The sequence below is a fragment of the Brassica napus genome, chromosome C3 (genome assembly GCF_020379485.1).
Source record: "Brassica napus cultivar Da-Ae chromosome C3, Da-Ae, whole genome shotgun sequence".
Lineage (NCBI taxonomy): Eukaryota > Viridiplantae > Streptophyta > Magnoliopsida > Brassicales > Brassicaceae > Brassica > Brassica napus.
Genome location: NC_063446.1, coordinates 16,479,317 through 16,498,833, shown reverse-complemented (window position 1 = coordinate 16,498,833; position 19,517 = coordinate 16,479,317). Strand labels below are relative to the sequence as shown.

General features: G+C 34.8%; 3 protein-coding genes across 5 annotated transcripts; 2 read left to right on the top strand and 1 right to left on the bottom strand.

Moving 5' to 3' along the window:
* The first annotated feature begins 3,012 nt into the window (after window positions 1-3,012).
* LOC106448862 lies at window positions 3,013-4,062 on the top strand. The gene has a single exon (XM_013890691.1). It carries the CDS (start codon window positions 3,013-3,015, stop codon window positions 4,060-4,062), a length of 1,050 nt encoding a protein of 349 aa, XP_013746145.1.
* Window positions 4,063-5,149: 1,087 nt separating this feature from the next.
* On the top strand, window positions 5,150-10,808 carry LOC106438346 (probable serine/threonine-protein kinase PBL10). 2 transcript variants are annotated; one of them, XM_048752745.1, is made up of 6 exons: window positions 5,150-8,582; window positions 9,083-9,408; window positions 9,516-9,651; window positions 9,727-9,869; window positions 9,954-10,077; window positions 10,156-10,808. In XM_048752745.1, the coding sequence occupies exons 1-6, from the start codon at window positions 8,531-8,533 to the stop codon at window positions 10,587-10,589; spliced, it is 1,215 nt and encodes a 404-aa protein (XP_048608702.1). In that variant the 5' UTR covers window positions 5,150-8,530; the 3' UTR covers window positions 10,590-10,808. The 2 variants fall into 2 exon arrangements, with proteins under 2 accessions (XP_048608702.1, XP_013734920.2); XM_013879466.3 differs by lacking the exon at window positions 5,150-8,582 and having other exon boundaries at window positions 8,617-9,408.
* Window positions 10,809-17,485: 6,677 nt separating this feature from the next.
* LOC106445166 (tropinone reductase homolog At2g29310-like) lies at window positions 17,486-18,941 on the bottom strand. Of its 2 annotated transcripts, none has more exons than XM_013886683.3 (5): window positions 18,712-18,941; window positions 18,414-18,621; window positions 18,127-18,343; window positions 17,936-18,042; window positions 17,486-17,834 (listed from the first exon to the last, which is right to left on the bottom strand). In XM_013886683.3, exons 1-5 carry the CDS (start codon window positions 18,774-18,776, stop codon window positions 17,643-17,645), a joined length of 789 nt encoding a protein of 262 aa, XP_013742137.2. In that variant the 5' UTR covers window positions 18,777-18,941; the 3' UTR covers window positions 17,486-17,642. The 2 variants fall into 2 exon arrangements, with proteins under 2 accessions (XP_013742137.2, XP_013742138.2); XM_013886684.3 differs by having other exon boundaries at window positions 18,414-18,656; window positions 18,712-18,765.
* Between the last annotated feature and the right edge of the window lie 576 nt (window positions 18,942-19,517).

The window sequence follows — 19,517 nt, the reverse complement described above, 5'->3', positions numbered from 1 at the left end:
GTGGTAGCAAACGAAAATCGAATGGAAATATTTTTCCTTTCTTTTTTGTAAACCTCAATTTTCTTTTGAAATGGGAACATGGTCCCATGAAACCTCTTACGATGTCCGCTCATGACCGAATTCGAATCCATGTAATGAGTCCTAGAAAGTCGTCTTGTCATCACTAACTATATAATTTTGTGTAAACTGATAACTTTTTTTTTTTCATTTTTTGAAAAAGGGCTATGTAAACTGATAACTTAGATGAACTTAAACCTAACAACAATTGGGTGGCTTTGATACTACGTTAAAGTTAGTTTATTATGTACTTATAATTTAAAACTAACTAGAGCTTGATTCATGCGGATGTTGGTTTTTAATTTGTTTTTTCATGTTAAGTGTTATATATTTTTAAGCTTTTATTCAAAAAAAAAAAGTGTTATATATTTTATAGGTGTCACCATAAAACTAACTGTTTATTAATATATTTACAAAACTTATTATATAACGTTCATACAATAATTTATTGTGTGTTTAAAATGGGCCTTTGTATCATATATTCATTATATCATATTTATTTTATTAGTTTTGCGATGGAAATTAAATTGGAAAATATATTATTAAGAACTAAGAATCCCTTTATGGATATGTTATGGTATCAGTAATTTATATATTAAGAATTTTGTTAGATTCGGGTTTAATTACGTGCTTCAAACTTAAAACCAATTGGTGTTAATCACGACCTTTTATATCAGGTCGGAAGGGTTAACTTTTAGTTTTTTTAATTTTAATTAGGAGTTTAGGGTATTTAGGATCTGAGCTCTGATACCATGTTCGATTCAAGTTTAATTATCGGCTTCTAACTTAAAACCAATTGGTGATTAGTACATTGATCCTAACCCTTTATATATTATTTAATGTCTCTTAGAATTCTCGGAACTTTAGTGGGTATAAAGGTTGTGTTAAACTCGCTCGACCGAGTATAAATGTCCTAAAGTTTCGAGATTTCTGGCCGATAAGAGCCATCATCTCGAAGAGGGGTATTTGAGATATATATCCCACATCGGGAATTCTAAGAGACATTAAGTAATATATAAAAAGTTAGAGCCAATCCACTAATCACCAATTGGTTTTAAGTCGGAAGCCCATAATTAAACCCGAATCTAACAAATTTTAGGACTTACATGTATAAATAAATAAAAACAAAACGTGATTTTATTTAGTGTTTGCAGAATTAATGATTTACTTGGGTGAAAACAATGTGATATTTATTAATGGCGTGGTAGAATATGAACAATGATATTTAGAACGAATTAGTTGAGCATATCGTATGCTTTGGCGTGGCCTTCACATACTGGAAAGTGTGTTAATGTTTATTGTTTGATTTGGCCAAAAACTTTAAGATCGAATTAGACTTATATGGTTTAGAATGATTTTAATTTCCTTGCTGAGGTAAATGTATGCCGTTTAATATGGTTTTAAATAGTATTTTATGTGAAAGTGTGTTAATTTATATGATTTGCCTTGGCAAATAAAATTTATAGTTGGCTCGGTACTTAGTATCGAAATAGACTTATATGGTTTAGTATGATTTTAATTTACTTCGACTGAGGTTTGAATATGTGGTATAGTATATTTTATTAAGTTAGATGAACTTCTAATTTAAAATTAATTAGCAATAAATAGATTGGTCTTTTCATTATATATATTAATTAATTATTTCTTTCATTACCCATGTAAACCTCGTTAATTTAACGTATGTGGATTTGGACACGTTTATGCTAAGAAGATTATATAAATCAAAATACTTGCATCTAATATTCTACAAGTCTACTTACATACTTTCTTTTTTTTAGTTACATACTTTTTTTTTTGTTTTTTTATACGGAGATTTTAAACTCCTCTGTAAGTTGTTGAAACCAAAGTTGAACTACCGTATGAATGTATTTCTTTTTTTTTAATGGTCACCAGAAATTAATTTTCAACCAACTGTCCAAATTGATTTCATGAAATTTTACGACTGTATCATGAACTCAATAAATGAATTTATAAAAAAAAATCTCAAAAATGAAACCCAGTATTAAATTTTTGAAAGCAAAAGACTTTAAAATTTTATTTTCAGAGACATTAGTCAAGTTGATAAATTGTGAAAATGATGGACTATAATAAATATGGGCATGGGCTTACATATTTAGGCAAAGCGTAAAAACCTTATTTTTGGAAACAACAATCAAATTACTATTTAACTATCTTTGTTTATTTATTTATATTTCCTCTAGATAAATTGCAAAGAAATATTTGAAAAACTGTTTAAAAGCTACAACATATAATCATTCTTAATAGTTGGTATAGCGTCCGCATTCCGAAAAATGAACAGAATCAGTTGAAGGACAAATTTGACTAGGCTATTCAGACAAGCCGGCCAGGGTTGGAAAATGCTGAGAAGAACTATCCAATGAAGGATAAACCAACACCGACGTAAGTGGAAGATGATATGGATCAATATCTATTAGGATCAGTCACTTGTGATTTGATTGAGGGTAAGATATGACTGTTTTAGAACCTGTCAAAGCTCGGTCATATCATGCTGGACCAATCAAATAAGTGAATTTTGGAAGTGTACATATAGTTATTCAAACAACGCGGTATTTCGGACATCAATGGTCGGATTTGGACAAGCGTGGTCAGATACATGACATTTGAGCTTGTCGAGTTAGGAAAATGTTGGTCGGATTCAGACAAGATGGTTGGGTTTATCGTCTTGATCAATTAATTCCACTGCATGGACTGACTGATAGGTGTTTTGGCAGAAACGATTATGGAAGCAGTTATTATGGTGGTTTCCGGAGTGTTTACCAGAGAAGTTATGAAGGGGTTATTGGAGCGACTATTGGATGACTTAACTGTTACTATTGGAGAGACCTCGTAGTCTCTGACCTCTTCTTACGAGGAACAACAACATGGAATGCTCGGAAAGTACATGAGCTTTTCCCAGTGCAGGCAACTGACATCCTCTGCATGAGACCTAGCTCCATGGGCGCTGCGGATAAACTGATCTGGACTCCAACAAAGTCAGGAGACTACTCTACGAAGTCTGGATACTACTCAGCTGTGGAGATGGATAGGTCTTTGAACCCAATCAATCCGGCTCACGCTTTTAACTGGATTAAAAATGTTTGGGCTACCAAAACGGCTCCAAAGATCCAAGTGTTTCTGTGGAAAGTAATGCAGGGAGCCCTACCGCTCGGAGCTACCTTACAAAGACGTGGGCTACTAGCTAGCTCAGTGGTTTGTACGAGGTGCGGGGAGGAGGAAACAGCTGCACATCTCTTTCTGCACTGTCAGTTTACGAGGAGAGTCTGGGAGACACTCCCACTTTCAGAGCCTATAGACCCTTCAAGATTCGACTCGTTTAGTATGGAAATCTCCAGCACCCCAGGTATATCCTGTCTCCCACCATCTGGAGTCACTATTGATCTATTCCCCTGGCTCTGCTGGTGCTTATGGACAGCTAGAAACTCGCGCATCTTCGAGAATGTTAACCTCTCAGCGATTGAAATTGGAAGCAAGGCTGTGCGTCTAGCAAGAGAATGGCAAATCGCCCAACCACTGAAACCAGAGCACCGTGCACTTCAACCTATCTCCCGTAGAAGTGCCACTAACAATGTGGACATGGTGATATGTCATTCAGATGCATCATGGTCCTCACATACCAAAGCAGCGGGATGTGGGTGGTGGTTCTCCGATACAGCAGGAACTAAACTCGGGCAGGGCTCCTCGACAGAACAGCACGTGTCATCACCCCTCATGGCGGAAGCGATCGCGGTTAGGGAAGCTCTCCTCCACGCAAAGACACTCCAGTTCGCCAAAATCTGCTTGAAGTCAGATAATCAAGTGCTTATCAACGCACTTTCCTCGAAGATACATCCGGTGGAGATCTATGGACTCAATTTGGATATCGAGGCTCTATCAGCTACCTTTTCTTTTCTGCATTTTTCCTTTATCCCTCGCCGTCTAAACTCTGTTGCGGATCTTATTGCTAAGTTTGCAACTTGTAACACGTACTCTGTCTTGCCGCTTTAGGCTTTAGCTCTTAATGAAGTATTTGGTTGTTCAAAAAAAAAAACTGTTACTGACAGTTAGTGGAATTCTAGAACTGTTACTAAGCGGTTATGGACAGTTGGCCGAAGTAGGATAGATCATTATTCGACTGCTTCTGGATGGGAAAGGTTATGGGAAGTTGGGGATGAGAAGAAACTGTCTAACTGTCTTTTAATACATATTTTCGTGGATAAAAAAGGGGTATCAAGACACAAATAATACAGAACCGGGAATGAAAATAAATCAGAGAGAAAGGCCAACAATGACTGAGCGTGAGACAAAGTTAGATGGTGTTAGTCAAATGATGGGGATTCCAACAGTGTTGCGTCGTTATTGCAAGTTATATGCGACAGGATCGTGTTGAAGAACTGATCAACCGGTGGTTACACTGATGAACAATGAGTGAAAGACGTGTATGTGAAGTCTTGGTATGGTCTGTGGCAACCAGAGTGTGTATGATTGCTAAGAGATGTGACCTCGTTCGATGGACTGATTCTCCTCAGTCAAGGCAATGATGATGGGAAGGTCAAAGACGGGTAATGAAGAGAGAAATTGAACAAGAGGTATCAAGATCAACCTTTTGAGAGTCACATCAATGATGTTTGACCAAGGCAGTCATGGCTGGGTGAGAGAAATCAATGATTGACTGTGAGATGATTCATGACTGAAAGGATCAAGTTCTGACGGTTACAGCCTTCCTCGTACGAGTCTATAATCACTAGGAGCCGTAAGACCGATATAGTGATCTGAGTTCATGTACGTTTACAGGTTCATATACGTTTTGGAGCATATTGGAGCTTTTGGAGCTGTTTGGAGCAACAAAGGAACTGAAACTGAAAATATCATCTTGAAACTGCACTTTTGAACAGGGTTTCGGTCGAAATTACACTGGTGTCGGTAGACATTACACTGGTGTCGGTGGACACCCTCTTGGTGTTGGTTGATACCCAACTCTGCAGAAATGCACAGATGCATCAAAAGTTTAGCAACAGATATAGGTCTTTCCACCTATGTATAAAACACATACTTTGACACAAGATAGAAAATTGAGTTAGCTTTCCAATACCACCTATTTGATGTCAATCCATTGTTGAAATAAAAATTTATGGGCGTTTTACTGAAGAGTAGTCCGTCCGTCGCACGAGAGGAAGTTGTCGAGGTTGTGTCTAGTGTCGAATGACACCAATGTGGGTGTCGAATGACACTCCTCCCAGTAAATGTCCGATGATTTTTATCAACTTTAAATAATTCAAAACTGGTTCAGAAGTTTCCTTACTTACAAAAGGACATCTGAACGTGTTTTAACCTATTTAGTTTATTTTCTAGCCACTTTTTAAGCTACTTTTAAGCTTTTTTTTAGATTGGGAGAGAAGAGAAGAATTCCTTCGGGAGTGTTTTGGAACTCATGTGGATTTATTTATGTTATCTATTTATTTTTTTATTTCTTTTTCACTAATCTTGTCTGAACAATCGCTCTGTCAGATTTAGGAATTCATGAGTTTAATGTCAAACTGATAATCATTAAGTGATAGGATTATTTACAGATTTCTACACTAGGTTGTTTTGTAATACTATGATCTAGATTAGTTAACTAGAACCTAGAATCATAGGACAACCGAGAGACACAAGAGTGTAATCGAAACATGAATCTTGTTGGACTAAATACCTATTCATAGCGAGAGTTAGTCTAGGATTTAGTTGAACACATTAATTTTTTTATCTAATGCATGCTTGTTTGATTCATCATATCTGCATCTGATAGTTTATCGCAGCGAGAGTTGAATAACTTACTATTGAAATTCTAGTTCTAGAATTGAACCTAATAAAACACTTGACATCTATTGATTTAGTGCAATTCTCTCAAATAGTCATTTTTAAGTTTTAAAAAAATAGCTTTTGATAAAGAAAACGACCAAAATAACTTCTTTTATTTTGAAAATTTTAATTTTAAATTTTTTAAAATTTGAAACCCTATCCTCAAAACTCCATCCCTTAACTCTAAAACCGAAGTCTAGATTAGTTAACTCTAGGGTATAAATGTATATTGACCTTTTAATAAAAAAAAATTTGGTCATTTTTCTTATTGAAAGCTATTTTTGTGACAAAAACTTAAAAGGAATATCTTACAGAATTTCTCATTGATTTATGTTTTGAATCATCTGTTTGATTTCTCTAGATCTAGTGCTTATCTATTTGTTTCACAACCTATGTATTTACTGTTTTGTTTTATTCTTTTCATCTTTTTGATTTAGCTTAGCTTGAAACCATAAGTCTATTGCGCGATCCCCAATCCTTGTGGATTCTATCCTAAGTACTACGATGACATTCTTATTTGAGAGAATTGCTTAAGGTTAATATGAGAATATCATAGAGTAAAAAGAATCATCAAAGAATTCATTTGCTTTCGTTAATGAGATTGGCTTGACCAGTATATAGATTTGTATTAAAGTAGAAAGGACCGACTCAAGAACAAAAAAGATCGAGAAAACGATTTTCATCTATAATTAAAAACCCCATGAATTGTCTTCGCAAAAGGGACAAGAAATCAGTTAGGCTTGTTTCCTAAATTTGTTCATATGTTAAAATACATAATAACCAACTGCGAAAGTTTTGGAATTTAATTTTTATATAGTAAAACATGTTAAATACTCATATGATTTTATTTTTTCATATTTTTCTGAGTTATATACTATTTTTATTTTTTTTATTTTCTTTAATACAGGGGTAATTATGTCCAAAATTAACAAATTAATGCAAAAGTATAAATAGACAATTATATTCTCAATATAGACTATTTGACCAATTTCCCCAAATATAAAATAGACATTGAAGTTGACAAAAAAAAATAGATTTTGAATTTTTTAACGTATTGAAAATAAAAAGATAAATTAAAGGCGGGACCGGTCCATCATCATTGCCACTCCCCAACGCCTCTCTTTCTCGCAGCTACTCGCAGAAAAATTGCTAAGTGTTGATGAAAGTTCTTTCTCTCTAACTTTTTTCTAGTTTATGTTAAGATTTTATGTTTAAGTTTTAAAATATTAGATTTAGTGCTGTGATTATGATTTGGGTTAAAAACTAGATTTTCAAAATTTACATTTAAGGTTTAGGGGTTTAAATTTATTTAGGGGTTAGAGTTTAAATATCAACAAAAATTTTGTGGCAAATTCGTTGCTGTTTCATAAATAGTCACGAAAAATACATGACTAAATCGTGACAACATGACTAAATAATCACGAAAAATACATAACTAAATCGTGGCAAATCTCCTAGTTGCTGCTAGGAGATGCACATGGAGAAGCATGTATGTGGGGTTGGGGAGTTGGATTAGGTGGTTGGCAAACCTCAAGTATTGCGACTCCTTTAGCTTCACACAAAGCAGTGAGTTGTTGGAACATCAAGTTAACAATTCCAGTCTGATTTATCACATCCCTCTCCAAACGAGTTTGACGAGGAAAAACCACAGTCGGTGGATTAATATGATCGTAATTCTCAACAATTAGTATATGTGAAAAATCTTAAACCAACATATGTGTCTAACCATTAGTTTTATTACACTACTAGTGTTATTTTTTAATATATGTGTATTAAAAAATTATCTTAAAACATAAATGGTATTTACATTGAAAAATTAATCGATAATCTAACATTCTATATATATATATATACACAAAATATTCTAATTTTTATTATTTTGATGATTTATACATAGTATTGTGTCAAAGCAAGGACATTAATGATATTTAGTAATAAAAACGATTGTAGCTAGTCGTTGCTAAATGGAACATTTATAACAACCAATTATCTCTAGATAATGGGTAACTATTTAGCTGTAGACCACCAACGGAATCCGTATCTATATAGATACGGATTGCTATAGTTAACCACATATTTAGCTACAAAATTAAAACGATGTGTTTTGTCACTATATGTGTAGTTAAAAAACCTGGCTACGAAAATGTCTTTGCCAATCCGTAACTAATTTAATGAATTCTTGTAGTGTCTTGGTTGTGGCGCCGGCCCTTAAACAAAGCCGATGCACCCGCTTGCGGCCGTTGGTTTTATTAATTAAATTCGGCCACACCTTACAAATAATTTCTTTAGTCTAGTGGTTAACAGGTATATCCACTCTTTGTTCAGATCAAGGGTTCCATGCATGGTCACAATTTCAACTTCTTATTTTCTTTATGTTCTTCTTTTCTTCAAAGACTTAAAGAGTGGCCACATTTTTTTTTTGGTTGCATCCAGCCTTTCAAATTCTAGGACTGGTCTGCTTGGTTGACAACGAAGTTTGGTGAGCAAAGTTTCCTTCTTATTAATTTAATGTTCGGTTTCTTTAATATGTACTTTCATCCAGCTTGAAAACATTTCAAAATCTCTTTGTCCTCACATTATGATATGTTTCTTTTTGAGATAGAAAAAAGGGTTTTGTTTGATCCGTCTCAAAATCATGGGTATTTGCATGAGTGTTCAGATTAAAGCTGAGAGTCCAAGTAACACAGGTACTACAAGGCTCAAGCTTTCAATTTTCATATATAGAATAACGACTACTCCTGCAAATGTTTATTATTTAATTTTGAGGTTTTAAGAGTTTGAATTTATTTTGGTTGGCAATAGAGTAGGGTCTAAACTTTAGGGTTTGTTGTTCATTTATTTTTTACGTATTTTTTTCAATTCGAGGTTAGGCTTTCCGGGACTTAAGTCACTTAACTTAAAAGTTTGGTTTCTAACGCTAAAAATAATTAGTTTTTTTTTTTATATTTCAAAAAACAAATTAATGATTAGGTTTTCGTAAACTGTCTTTTTGGGTGTTTGGCTAATTCACGGCTCATTTTAGTTGCCAGAGGAAAAGACAAGCAAGAAAATTCAGAATCTTTACATTTGTCTGATCTCTTAATTACAACAAAACCATTTGTACTAAATTTCGGATAAATGGGTTTTGTGAAAAAAGTGCAATCAAAAGTTTTTTTATATGTAAACTATTTGTTTGGTGTTTGCATAGGTGCGAGTCCGAAGTATATGAGCTCAGAGGCAAATGATACACAAAGCATGGGAAGCAAATGCTCTTCTGTGTCTGTCAGAACAAGCCCTCGAACCGAAGGAGAGATCTTGCAATCTCCAAACCTAAAATGTTTCAGCTTTGCTGAGCTCAAAGCAGCAACTAGGAATTTCAGACTAGACAGTGTTCTTGGTGAAGGTGGATTCGGTTGCGTCTTTAAAGGATGGATTGATGAGGAATCTCTCACTGCATCTAAACCGGGAACCGGAATGGTTATTGCTGTCAAAAGACTCAACAAAGAGGGTTGGCAAGGTCATCAAGAATGGCTGGTAGATTCGAAAAGCTAACTTCAATCTTTTGATCACTTATATTGAAGAAAAAAAAATTATATTGAAGATTGTTTGTTTATGATTTTCGTTGATTAATGCTGCTGCAGGCGGAAGTGAATTACTTGGGGAGGCTTTCTCATCCTAATCTTGTGAAACTCATCGGTTACTGCTTAGAGGATGAACATCATCTTCTTGTGTATGAGTTCATGCCTTGTGGAAGTTTAGAGAATCATTTATTCAGAAGTATTGTCTTGTCTTCTCTTGTTCATTCATCTGGTAACTCGCAATGTTATTCAATCTTGTTTCTTGCTGTTACAGGAGGTTCCTACTTCGAACCGTTATCTTGGAATCTTCGGTTGAAAATTGCTCTTGGTTGTGCGAAAGGTCTAGCTTTTCTTCACAGTGCCGAGACGCAAGTCATATACCGTGACTTCAAAACCTCTAATATACTTCTTGATTCGGTACTTCCATCTTTTGATATAATGAAAAATAGCTGTGATAATAAGATTTTATGTTTGAGAAAAATCTCATTGACATGATCACAGAACTACAATGCTAAGCTATCTGACTTCGGTTTGGCTAAAGACGGTCCAACAGGTGATAATAGCCATGTCTCTACAAGGGTCATAGGTACCTATGGATACGTAGACCCTGGTTACCTTTTGAACGGTTAGCCTCTCAAAAGTCTTTTTTTCTTTATGTGATTTGATTTACTTCTTTATGATAACCACTAACTCTTTCACTTAGGTCATTTAACAACCAAGAGTGATGTCTATAGCTACGGTGTTGTGCTTTTGGAGATGTTGTCTGGACGTAAAGTTGTGGACAGTAATCGTCCCCCGAGAGAGCAAAAACTAGTGGATTGGGCAAAACCATTACTTGCAAACAAGAAGAAGGTTTCACGAGTTATCGATAACCGTATCCGAGATCAAATCTCAGTGAAAGAAGCACATAAAGTAGCTACTCAAGTGTTCAGATGTCTCGACGTTGACAAAAACCAGAGGCCAAACATGACCGAGATTGTTTTTCACCTCGAAAACATCCAAGCTTCGCGTGAAGCAGGAGGAAATAAGACCGAGAAAAGAATGCGTAGGAGAAGAGACAGTTTTGCTCAACAAACCGGTGTGGGCGGGATAGCAACTGCTTATCCACGTCCGTCTGCTTCGCCTCTGTTTGTCTGAGAAGGAAACGATGATGTTCTGCTCTGTTTAGTTCAGATGTACAGTTTTGGTTCGGCTTATGCACCCAAGGGATTCAAGTTCATTGCTCGTCAGAGATTTGACAATTGATCTTTGGTGTGAGAGTTGTTTAACATAAAGTATAAATGATCTCTCATGTCTTCAACTTCAAGCTTTGTCATATTATGCACGACAAGGGGAACAAAGAAATACTTTCATATATATATTTACAAAGCAAAATGCACAACCAAGCAATTTCGGTAGTAACAAACAAAAGAATTTTTTGCGTTTCCTACTTTCAGTTCTTTGACTAAGAAGATTGTGGACAGTGAAACAAAACTCTGTGGATGTTAAAATGGGCTTTAACTTGACAAAGTTAACCATAACCCTGTATCAAAATCTTTAATCTTAATGTTGATTTTTGAGACATGACTAACATAGGGTTCAACTTAGTCCACGAATTTATAGGGTTAAGTTTTTAACTAATTGATTTTTCTCCACACCATTTTTATACAATATTTAAATTAAAATTAAAATTTAAAATTTGTTACAAAACTATCATTACCATTATAAACGCTCGTATATATGTCAAAAGAGAAGAAAAATATAATTTCGTCTTTGCAAAGATACCGCGTGGCCGTCGACGTCCATGTTTTATCTGAAGACTATTATAAATTTTCGATTAACTAATTTGAACATTCTAGGGTTTAGAAATTGAATAGCATATCGATTTTTGTGATTTGAGTTCGGGTAGTGGATGTCAGCTAAAGCAAAATCATGGAATGTGATCAGTGGCGGAGGGAGAAAAATCTTTTACAGGGGTCAAATAGATATAAAACATGTATTTTACCATGGTCAATAGGCTAAATTCTTCATATTTTCTGTAAGAAATGCATGTAAAATTTCTTTTTACAAAAAATCATAAGGGTCATTTAACCCACCTGAGACCATGCTATAATTAGATTGAGCTATAATTAGTAACAAACTTGAGCAATTATATTATTAAGTATATTCTAACAACTTTGATCATATTATGTGTTTACAACTTTTTGTCAAACTTTATACACTATATCTTATATGAATAATGTGAAAAAATAAAATCTATTTATATATTTATAAGAATAATTATTATTTATAAGGTAAAAACTAAAACTATAAGAAAGAGTTTCATTATTCTAGATCAATATTTATGTTTATAAGATCATATTAATTTCTAAATGATAATTTTAGAAATAATATCTTATAATAAATTTAATATAGTTTTTTAAAATAAATGTACTCATGTATATATAAATTAATTTTTCATTTTATGCTTTACATATTGATGTGAATTAAAATGTAATGCATCTTCATCCAATTGGTATATATAAAAACTATTAAACTAATAATTTGCATGTATATATTGTACATTAGATAAATCTTTTTGTACATACAAATTAATTTTTTGAAAATATCTCTATATATTTAATTTCTGTTTTAATATGTATGAATTAAAATATGACATATTTTCTACTTTCAATTAATATATATACAAATATATTATTTATTTACATGCATACGTTTTTGGTGCTTAAATTTTATATGCATATATTATAGGTAAAAACTATAAATATACCATAGATATAAAGCTTTTTAATTAAATATACTATATTTTATAATTATTATATATATTATATAAATACAATAAAAATTAGAACAAAAATTGAACTTACCTATGCCCGGCAAGCCGGTACACAAATATAGATTATCTATTCTGGTGAAAGAACGATACTGAAGATCCAGAGTTGGATAATAATTCATACCCTTGGATTATATAGTACATTTGGAAAGCGAGAAATGATAAACTATTTAGAGAGATAGACATGGATCATTTGAAAACTGTCTCATGTGCTGAGTCAGAATGCCAAATTTGGTTTGAAGCTAATCTTAGAGAGTAGGAACCGACAAACCTTCAACACCCAGAACAGGCCCTGACTTTTGAGAGATGCATGACCAATATTTATATAACACTTGTGTCGACCCTTCTTTTGCTAAATAACATTGTGTCAACTAGAATAAGTTTTGGCCAAAGTGTGTGAATGGTGTAGCAGTATGATGGCAGATAGCAGCGGCCCTGGGTACAAGCCATAGAAACATGTGTTTCCCGCCATTTTTATAATATGTGTTATTTTGGCTTTTAATTTCAACATCTCCCGTAGCCAAATTGGTTTAGGCATAGATTAAGAGTGTTCTTGGTGTCCTGTTTGAATCTCCTGAGCTGCATTCTTATATTTTCTTCTTTATTATTTTTGATTACTAAATAATAGGTCCAAATTATTTAATTTTGTTTTTAGCCCTTAAATTTTCCGGACCGGGTCTGATGGCAGACATACTGTACATGAGATTTTTGTGTATTTTATTGCCTTTTTGATGTTTCAAAAGTGATAAGAAGGAGAACTGTCTATTTTTTCCTACATGAAAATCTCACATAAATCATCAATTCTTGTGATCTGTAGTATAAACAATTGTTTGAATGATGGGCCCCAAAATTATCATAATATACGGGGGCATAATACAATTTCCCTTTTATTCTAATGGTAAGTACAACTCTGGTTACAGAACCGGTCCTAGTTTTTTTGAGGCTGCAAGCTTAACATGTAAGAAGTGGCCAAAAATAATTTTAGCACCTGGGATAATTCGAACCCTGCTCTTTTCAAAGTGACAAGTGCTGTTTCAACCACTAGACTACGAAGTGATTTAGATAATTATATGGCCTGTTGGATTATTATAATCTGGCGGCTAGAAGCACATGTTTCATCCGCTTATAGCCAGGGCCGGCTCTGTCTGGTTAACATCTCAATATCTTGCATCGGAAGTGAAATGTATGATAGTAAGATGAAATATGTGAACTATTGTGAACCACAAATGTCTATATATTTATGCGATTTGGTACAGAGAAACTATAGTGATTTGGTACAGAGAAACTATAGTGAAAAGACAATGTTTGAATCCCTGTTCTAAAAATCGGCCGCCTAGCCGCTACGCGTCACTCTTCCGCTCCGATTTATGCCAAATCGGTTTAAAAAATCGGATATTTTTCCGCCTAGACCGCTTAAATGAACGTCTAGCCGCCTAAATGATCGCCTAGCCGCCTAGGCGGCCGCCTGCCTAGTCTATTTTTTATTTTTATTTTTATTTTTATTTATTTTTATTTTTTTTATTTTATTTTTAATAATATTTTTATTTTTTATTTGATCTAAAATTTTATAAATATCATTTATATTCATAATTTTGATGAAAAATATACTATATTAAGTTTATATATTCTATTTGTGTGTTTTATACAGTCTTAAATATGAAAATGTATTAATGTTATACACAATTAAATATTAATATGTTTTATAACAGTAAACCATCTAAAAATTCTGCCCCGCATAATTTCCGATTAATCCCCGATTTTCTCTTTAAGCGCTAGGTCCAACCCGATCGCCCGACTAGCGACTAGCGCGTTCCCGAACAGGGGTTTGAATGAAACGACAAACAATTTGAGAAAAAAAAAATTATGTAGCGTTCGAGTTATTTTTGTATAAATATTATTGTAGATTAAGGTGTGACCGGCAACCAATAAAGTGATTAAGAGTAATAAATATAGAGTAAGTCAGAGTAAAATTTTTGGAGTAAATAACATACTAAAAGAAAGAAAAAAATAAAAGAACAGAAGCTAGCGCAACTCATTTACTCTCCAAAAACCATGAATGAAAAATAAAGCGTTTATACCTTCAGTTAAACAGTAATAGGAGTAAAATAATTAAAAAATATTAAAAAAAAATCACTTGATTGGTTACTTTATGATACATAAGAAGTAGATGACAGGGGCAGACGTTTAGAGGAGGAGGAAGTCGTTGGAAGGTTGTACAACGAGCTCGTGAAATGGCAAGTGTCATTTTTGATTGGACAAGTTCATCTTTCTATGATAAACAAAATATAAAACAGAGTCCTTGTAATCTTTTACGATTCATTCTAAATCATTTGTAAGACTTTCTCAATCTTGTGGAATTATAATATTAGTTCTTCATTTGGTTCATTGAAGTTTTAAGATCTTTCTTCTCTTTAGATATTTTACTCTTGAGCTGCGATTCTGTGCGTTTACGAACATTGGAACCGCAAAAGGACCCCAAATATCAAGATGAACCAAGTCAAAAGGTGACTTTGATAAGTGAAAGAAGGAAAAGAAAGGCGTTTTTGTTTTGCCAAAGGACAAATTGTACAGAGTTTATTATGATCTAATTTTGCAGAGGACACGTGAAGAAGTTTGGAGAGAGCTTGAATCTTGTTAGGAGAGGGATGACCAAGCCGCTGATGCCACACATCTGAAGAAATTTGAAAGATAGTTTGCGTTGAAGAAGAAGAATCATCAACAGGAGAAGATGAATTAGAAAGAGATGAATGTAGATCTAAGACGTAGAGATTATTGCAGAGATAATCCTTCCCAATCAGGTAATCCGGAGTAAGCGCCTAGTGAAGAAAAAAATTATGAGGAAAGATGAGACAAGAACAAAAAGAGAACAGAACAGAGATAGAACTGCTCCGTGTAAGAGCACTAATGCTTAAGAGACTGAACTTGAAATGAGGAATGTACAGAACATCAAATAGAAGATCTTTTGAGAGTTGAATGGTGCCAGACAAGGTTACATGAATATGTGTTCAATCAGGAAGTGTCACCAAGGTGGTAGTGATGGACTTAGTTTGGTGAAACAATCCTAAGTTCGAACTAACGTGACAGCTAGCTCCAGTGTCAATTATCCAAGCATGAGCAGTAAAACTAAGGCCATTATTTATTCCCGCAGAAACGAAATGAGAATTAATTGAAGCGATTAGTACTTGATGGAGGATGTTCCGGTGGAGTTTGAAGAATGATTTGAGGTTGTGGTTTAGACGTGGAGGCTGTTCCATCTGAAAGACTAATCGTACTGCCCGATATCTGAGAAATATTGCCAATCAGATTATTGTGATTCGCTCTCAAGACACTTAGAAGCTTGTTGACTTGATCTGATGTCACTGTCCCCATATGAGTATCATGTCGATCCAAAAGAGATATACCATCAGTATCCTGAAGAAGAACATTTGCAACATTTTCTTTACGAGGCCAAGTATGTTGATTCTTCTGACTCGGAGAAGAGGTTGCTAATGGTGCTACTTTGTTGTAGTTGTTATGTTGCTTGTATCCTTGAGGATACCAATGAAGCTTGTAACACCGATGAACTGTATGGCCCGAAAATCCACAATGTGAACATAGCTGCCTGATCTTCTGCTTGTTATAACCAGCAGTATAAGCAGCAACCACTTGCTCTTAAGATGATGTTTGAGAAATCTGAAATGCTACCACACTAGTAATCTTCATAGATCGCTGTCTCTCTGCTTGTGAAACAAGGTTGAAAACCTTTGATATGTTTGGCTTAGGATCCATCATAAGAATCTGACCTCGAGTAGCAGTGTATGTATCATTCAGTCCAGTGAGGAATTTCAAGATATGATATTGTTCTTCTATGATTGCTATCCGCTTGAGACTTGCACAATCATGACGAGCACATCAGCATGTATATGGACTTTCATGATTCTTTAACTCTTCTCATAGCTGTTTCAAACGAGTGTAGTACTCACTAACACTGTGTGATCCCTGAGTCTCAGCAAAAATTTGCTGTTTAATCTCCACAGTGCGTGGACTATCACTCTGCTTAAACTGATCATGGATGTCCAACCACATCTGAAGAGCTGTATCAAGATACATAATGTTCTTGGCAATGGACTTTTCAACCGCATTCACAATCCAAGTACAGACGATGTTCTTACATCTCGACCAAGAAACATGATCAGGATGAGTCAAGTTCCGGATAAGATCCATCACCAAAAACAACTTTATTTCGAGCTCCTAACACCATTAACATAGAGCTACACCATGTGTTAAAGTTCCCTAATCCAGCGAGTTTCTTAGAGACGAGAGATATACCAGCATGATCGGCACTGTGAACGTAGAGCGGATTGGAGTTCGGAGCGAGAAGAGACGTCGACGGTTGACAATTTTCAGAAGTCTCGGTTTGCGGATTAGCCATCGGATAATCAAGAACTTGATCGCGGAAGAAGGAAAAACGCAAATAAAAGGCCAATGATGGAAAGAAAAAAGAAAACATTATTGCAATCACCACTGATAGAAGATGATAAATTGCAAAAATCTCAAGAAAACACAGTTCGAAGAACACAGCAAAAAAAAATCGCGAAGCGATACACTCATCGATTGAGAAAGATGAATAGAATCGACAAGAACGAACTGATTTCCGAGAAAATTGAAGTAAGGAAGCAAAGATTTAAGATCTCTGATACCATATTAGAATCTTGAGATCAACGAAGAAGAAAGAGTTTATTGAGAAAATGAAATCGTATATTGCTCAAGTTACCTTCCACAACTGTACAATAGAGTGTATTTATACATATGGTTTAGTAAAGGGAAGCTAAGCTAAACCAAGTTAGTTAGGCAAAAGGAAACCTTTACCGATATCAATAATTCTAATAGGTTTCTTATTCGTCCCGTTTTACACGTTTAATTTTTTACCCACTAATGTATGACTTCAAAATCTCATATCCTTGTTTCATGCTTTCTAGTGGTTGTCAGTGTCCCATTCATTACGTATGTTTTCTACAGCTACAGCCCTAACGAACGTCAAAACTCTATTCTGTTAAGAGAGTCATGACTTTCAAATTTCACATAACTAAAAAATGATATAAGTAATAACCTAATGTGTATAAAATGATAGTTCGAAACTTTGAATGGTGGCACATTTGGTCTCTTGATATGGTTTAGTCGCTCATTTCTTTCCTAACGCGGATCAGGAACTCCAATTGAGTGGAGATCAAGGCGTTGGATATGTTGTGAGGCAAGATTACTTATTACCAGTACCGGTAACCAGTCAAGATTACTTATTCGAAATAGTAGGATATGATTTTGAGGCATTTGTATACATTGATAACCTCAAAGATTAAAGGGAAAACAAATCAGCAAGTAGAAAACAGAGCAATTCTGATTCAAGCATTTGGTTGATAGGAGAAGCCATTAACAGTGAAACCTTCATCAACACAAATGGTTTGACCAGTGATATAAGAAGCTGCAGGTAGACACAAGAATACCACTAGTGATGCAACGTCATTGGGCTCTGCAGCGCGACCCAGTGGAGTTCTATTGAACAGTCCTTCTTTGTATCTAACGTTGTCAAGATACTTTAAGAAACACAAATTGACTGATGATTAGAGAAACTGAGATAATTAAATTCACAAAAAAAAAACAAATATGTAAAACCAATTGTCTTTCTTTTACTTACAGTTTGGGACAGAGGAGTCCTTATAACATTAGGCGAAACAGCGTTGGATCTTATACCATCTTTGGCCCATTCACACGCCAAATTTCTAGTTAGCTGATTCAAAGCTCCTGTAAAATAAATAACCAAAACATTCAAAAAACTCTTTGTTGATTAGCCAGTCTTGAACTGCATCTAGTAGTACCTCTAGTTACCTTTTGTTAGACCGTAAATGGATCCACAGTCAACCGATACAATTCCTGCAACCGAGGAAATGAAGATGATGCTTCCGTAGCCTGAAGCCTTTAAAAGAGGATGTGAAAGCTGAGAAAAATGGAAAGCAGGTTCTAAGTTTGTTGAGATGTGGAAAGTGAAATCCTCTGCAACATATTCTGTTGTTGGCTTCCCACGAAGTACGCCCACATTGTTCACCTACGTTGAAAAACAAGACGATTTTCTCCAAGTTTTCTTAGTTGTTTCTATTATAAGATCATTTACTTACAAGAATGTTGAGTTTGCCATCGAATAGCGCGGACACTTTTTGTATTAACGTTTCTCTCTGAGGACGAGAGGTTACATCACAGATTGAGCCACTCACTAGAAACCCTTTCTTTTCCCATTCGCTTAAACTTTGATTGAGAAATGTTTCAGAGATGTCGCATACGTGGATTCTAGCTCCAAAACTAGCTAACTCTTCTACTATGGCATACCTAAACTTTCCACAAACATATTGTTTTCTTGAAATCTTGACCATCCATGACGTTAAATAGAAGTACAAAATACAAAAATAAAAGACGAACCCGACTCCGCTGGCTCCACCGGTCACAAGAGCAGTCATACCTTGAAGACTCCATCTTTTATCCATTTTTGTTTGCCTGTGGGTAGCAAGAGATGGCCACAAGTGAATTAGACTGACTTTTTAAATCAATATTGACAAGAAGTACTCGAAAAACAAGAATAATGGTAAATTGGTAGTTGAGTATGGGCCAATGACTATCGCACGTGGATTTTGTGACGGAAACGTAGCGAATTATTGGTATTTTATACAAGTCATTTTTAAGTTTTTTTTTTTTTTTTTTTTTTTTTTTTTAACAGGAGGTTCAATCGGCGACCCGTAATCCGCAAGTGGTTTCCGATTGCCCGAAGGCCCGTAATCCGCACCTGGTTTCCGATTGCCAACCGTCTAATCCCCCTGGCCCGGAACCAGCCGGCACTAATACCCATTACCCAAGGACCTGGCACCAACGCCGCGATAACTTTAAACTTGGAGAGGGCGTAAAGCATTCTGTGGCCACAGGGGGTATTCAAACTCGGGTCAGTATCGGTGTTATAACTACCTCAAGACCACTAGCCCACCACCCCGTAGTCATTTTTAAGTTTACAAATCAGTATATCGTAACTCAAATGTTTAAGCAATTTCTCTTATTTTAACCTAAACAGACACTTGTACCCTAAAAATAATTATTAAACTTAAAACCAAAGCATTAAAATATTTTTGATTGAGTGTATTTTTGAAAATTGTATTTTAAGAAATTTTTCAATGTTATACACTAAACAATAATCACTAAATTTTATCTGCAAATGATAAAATATTTTTGATTGAATA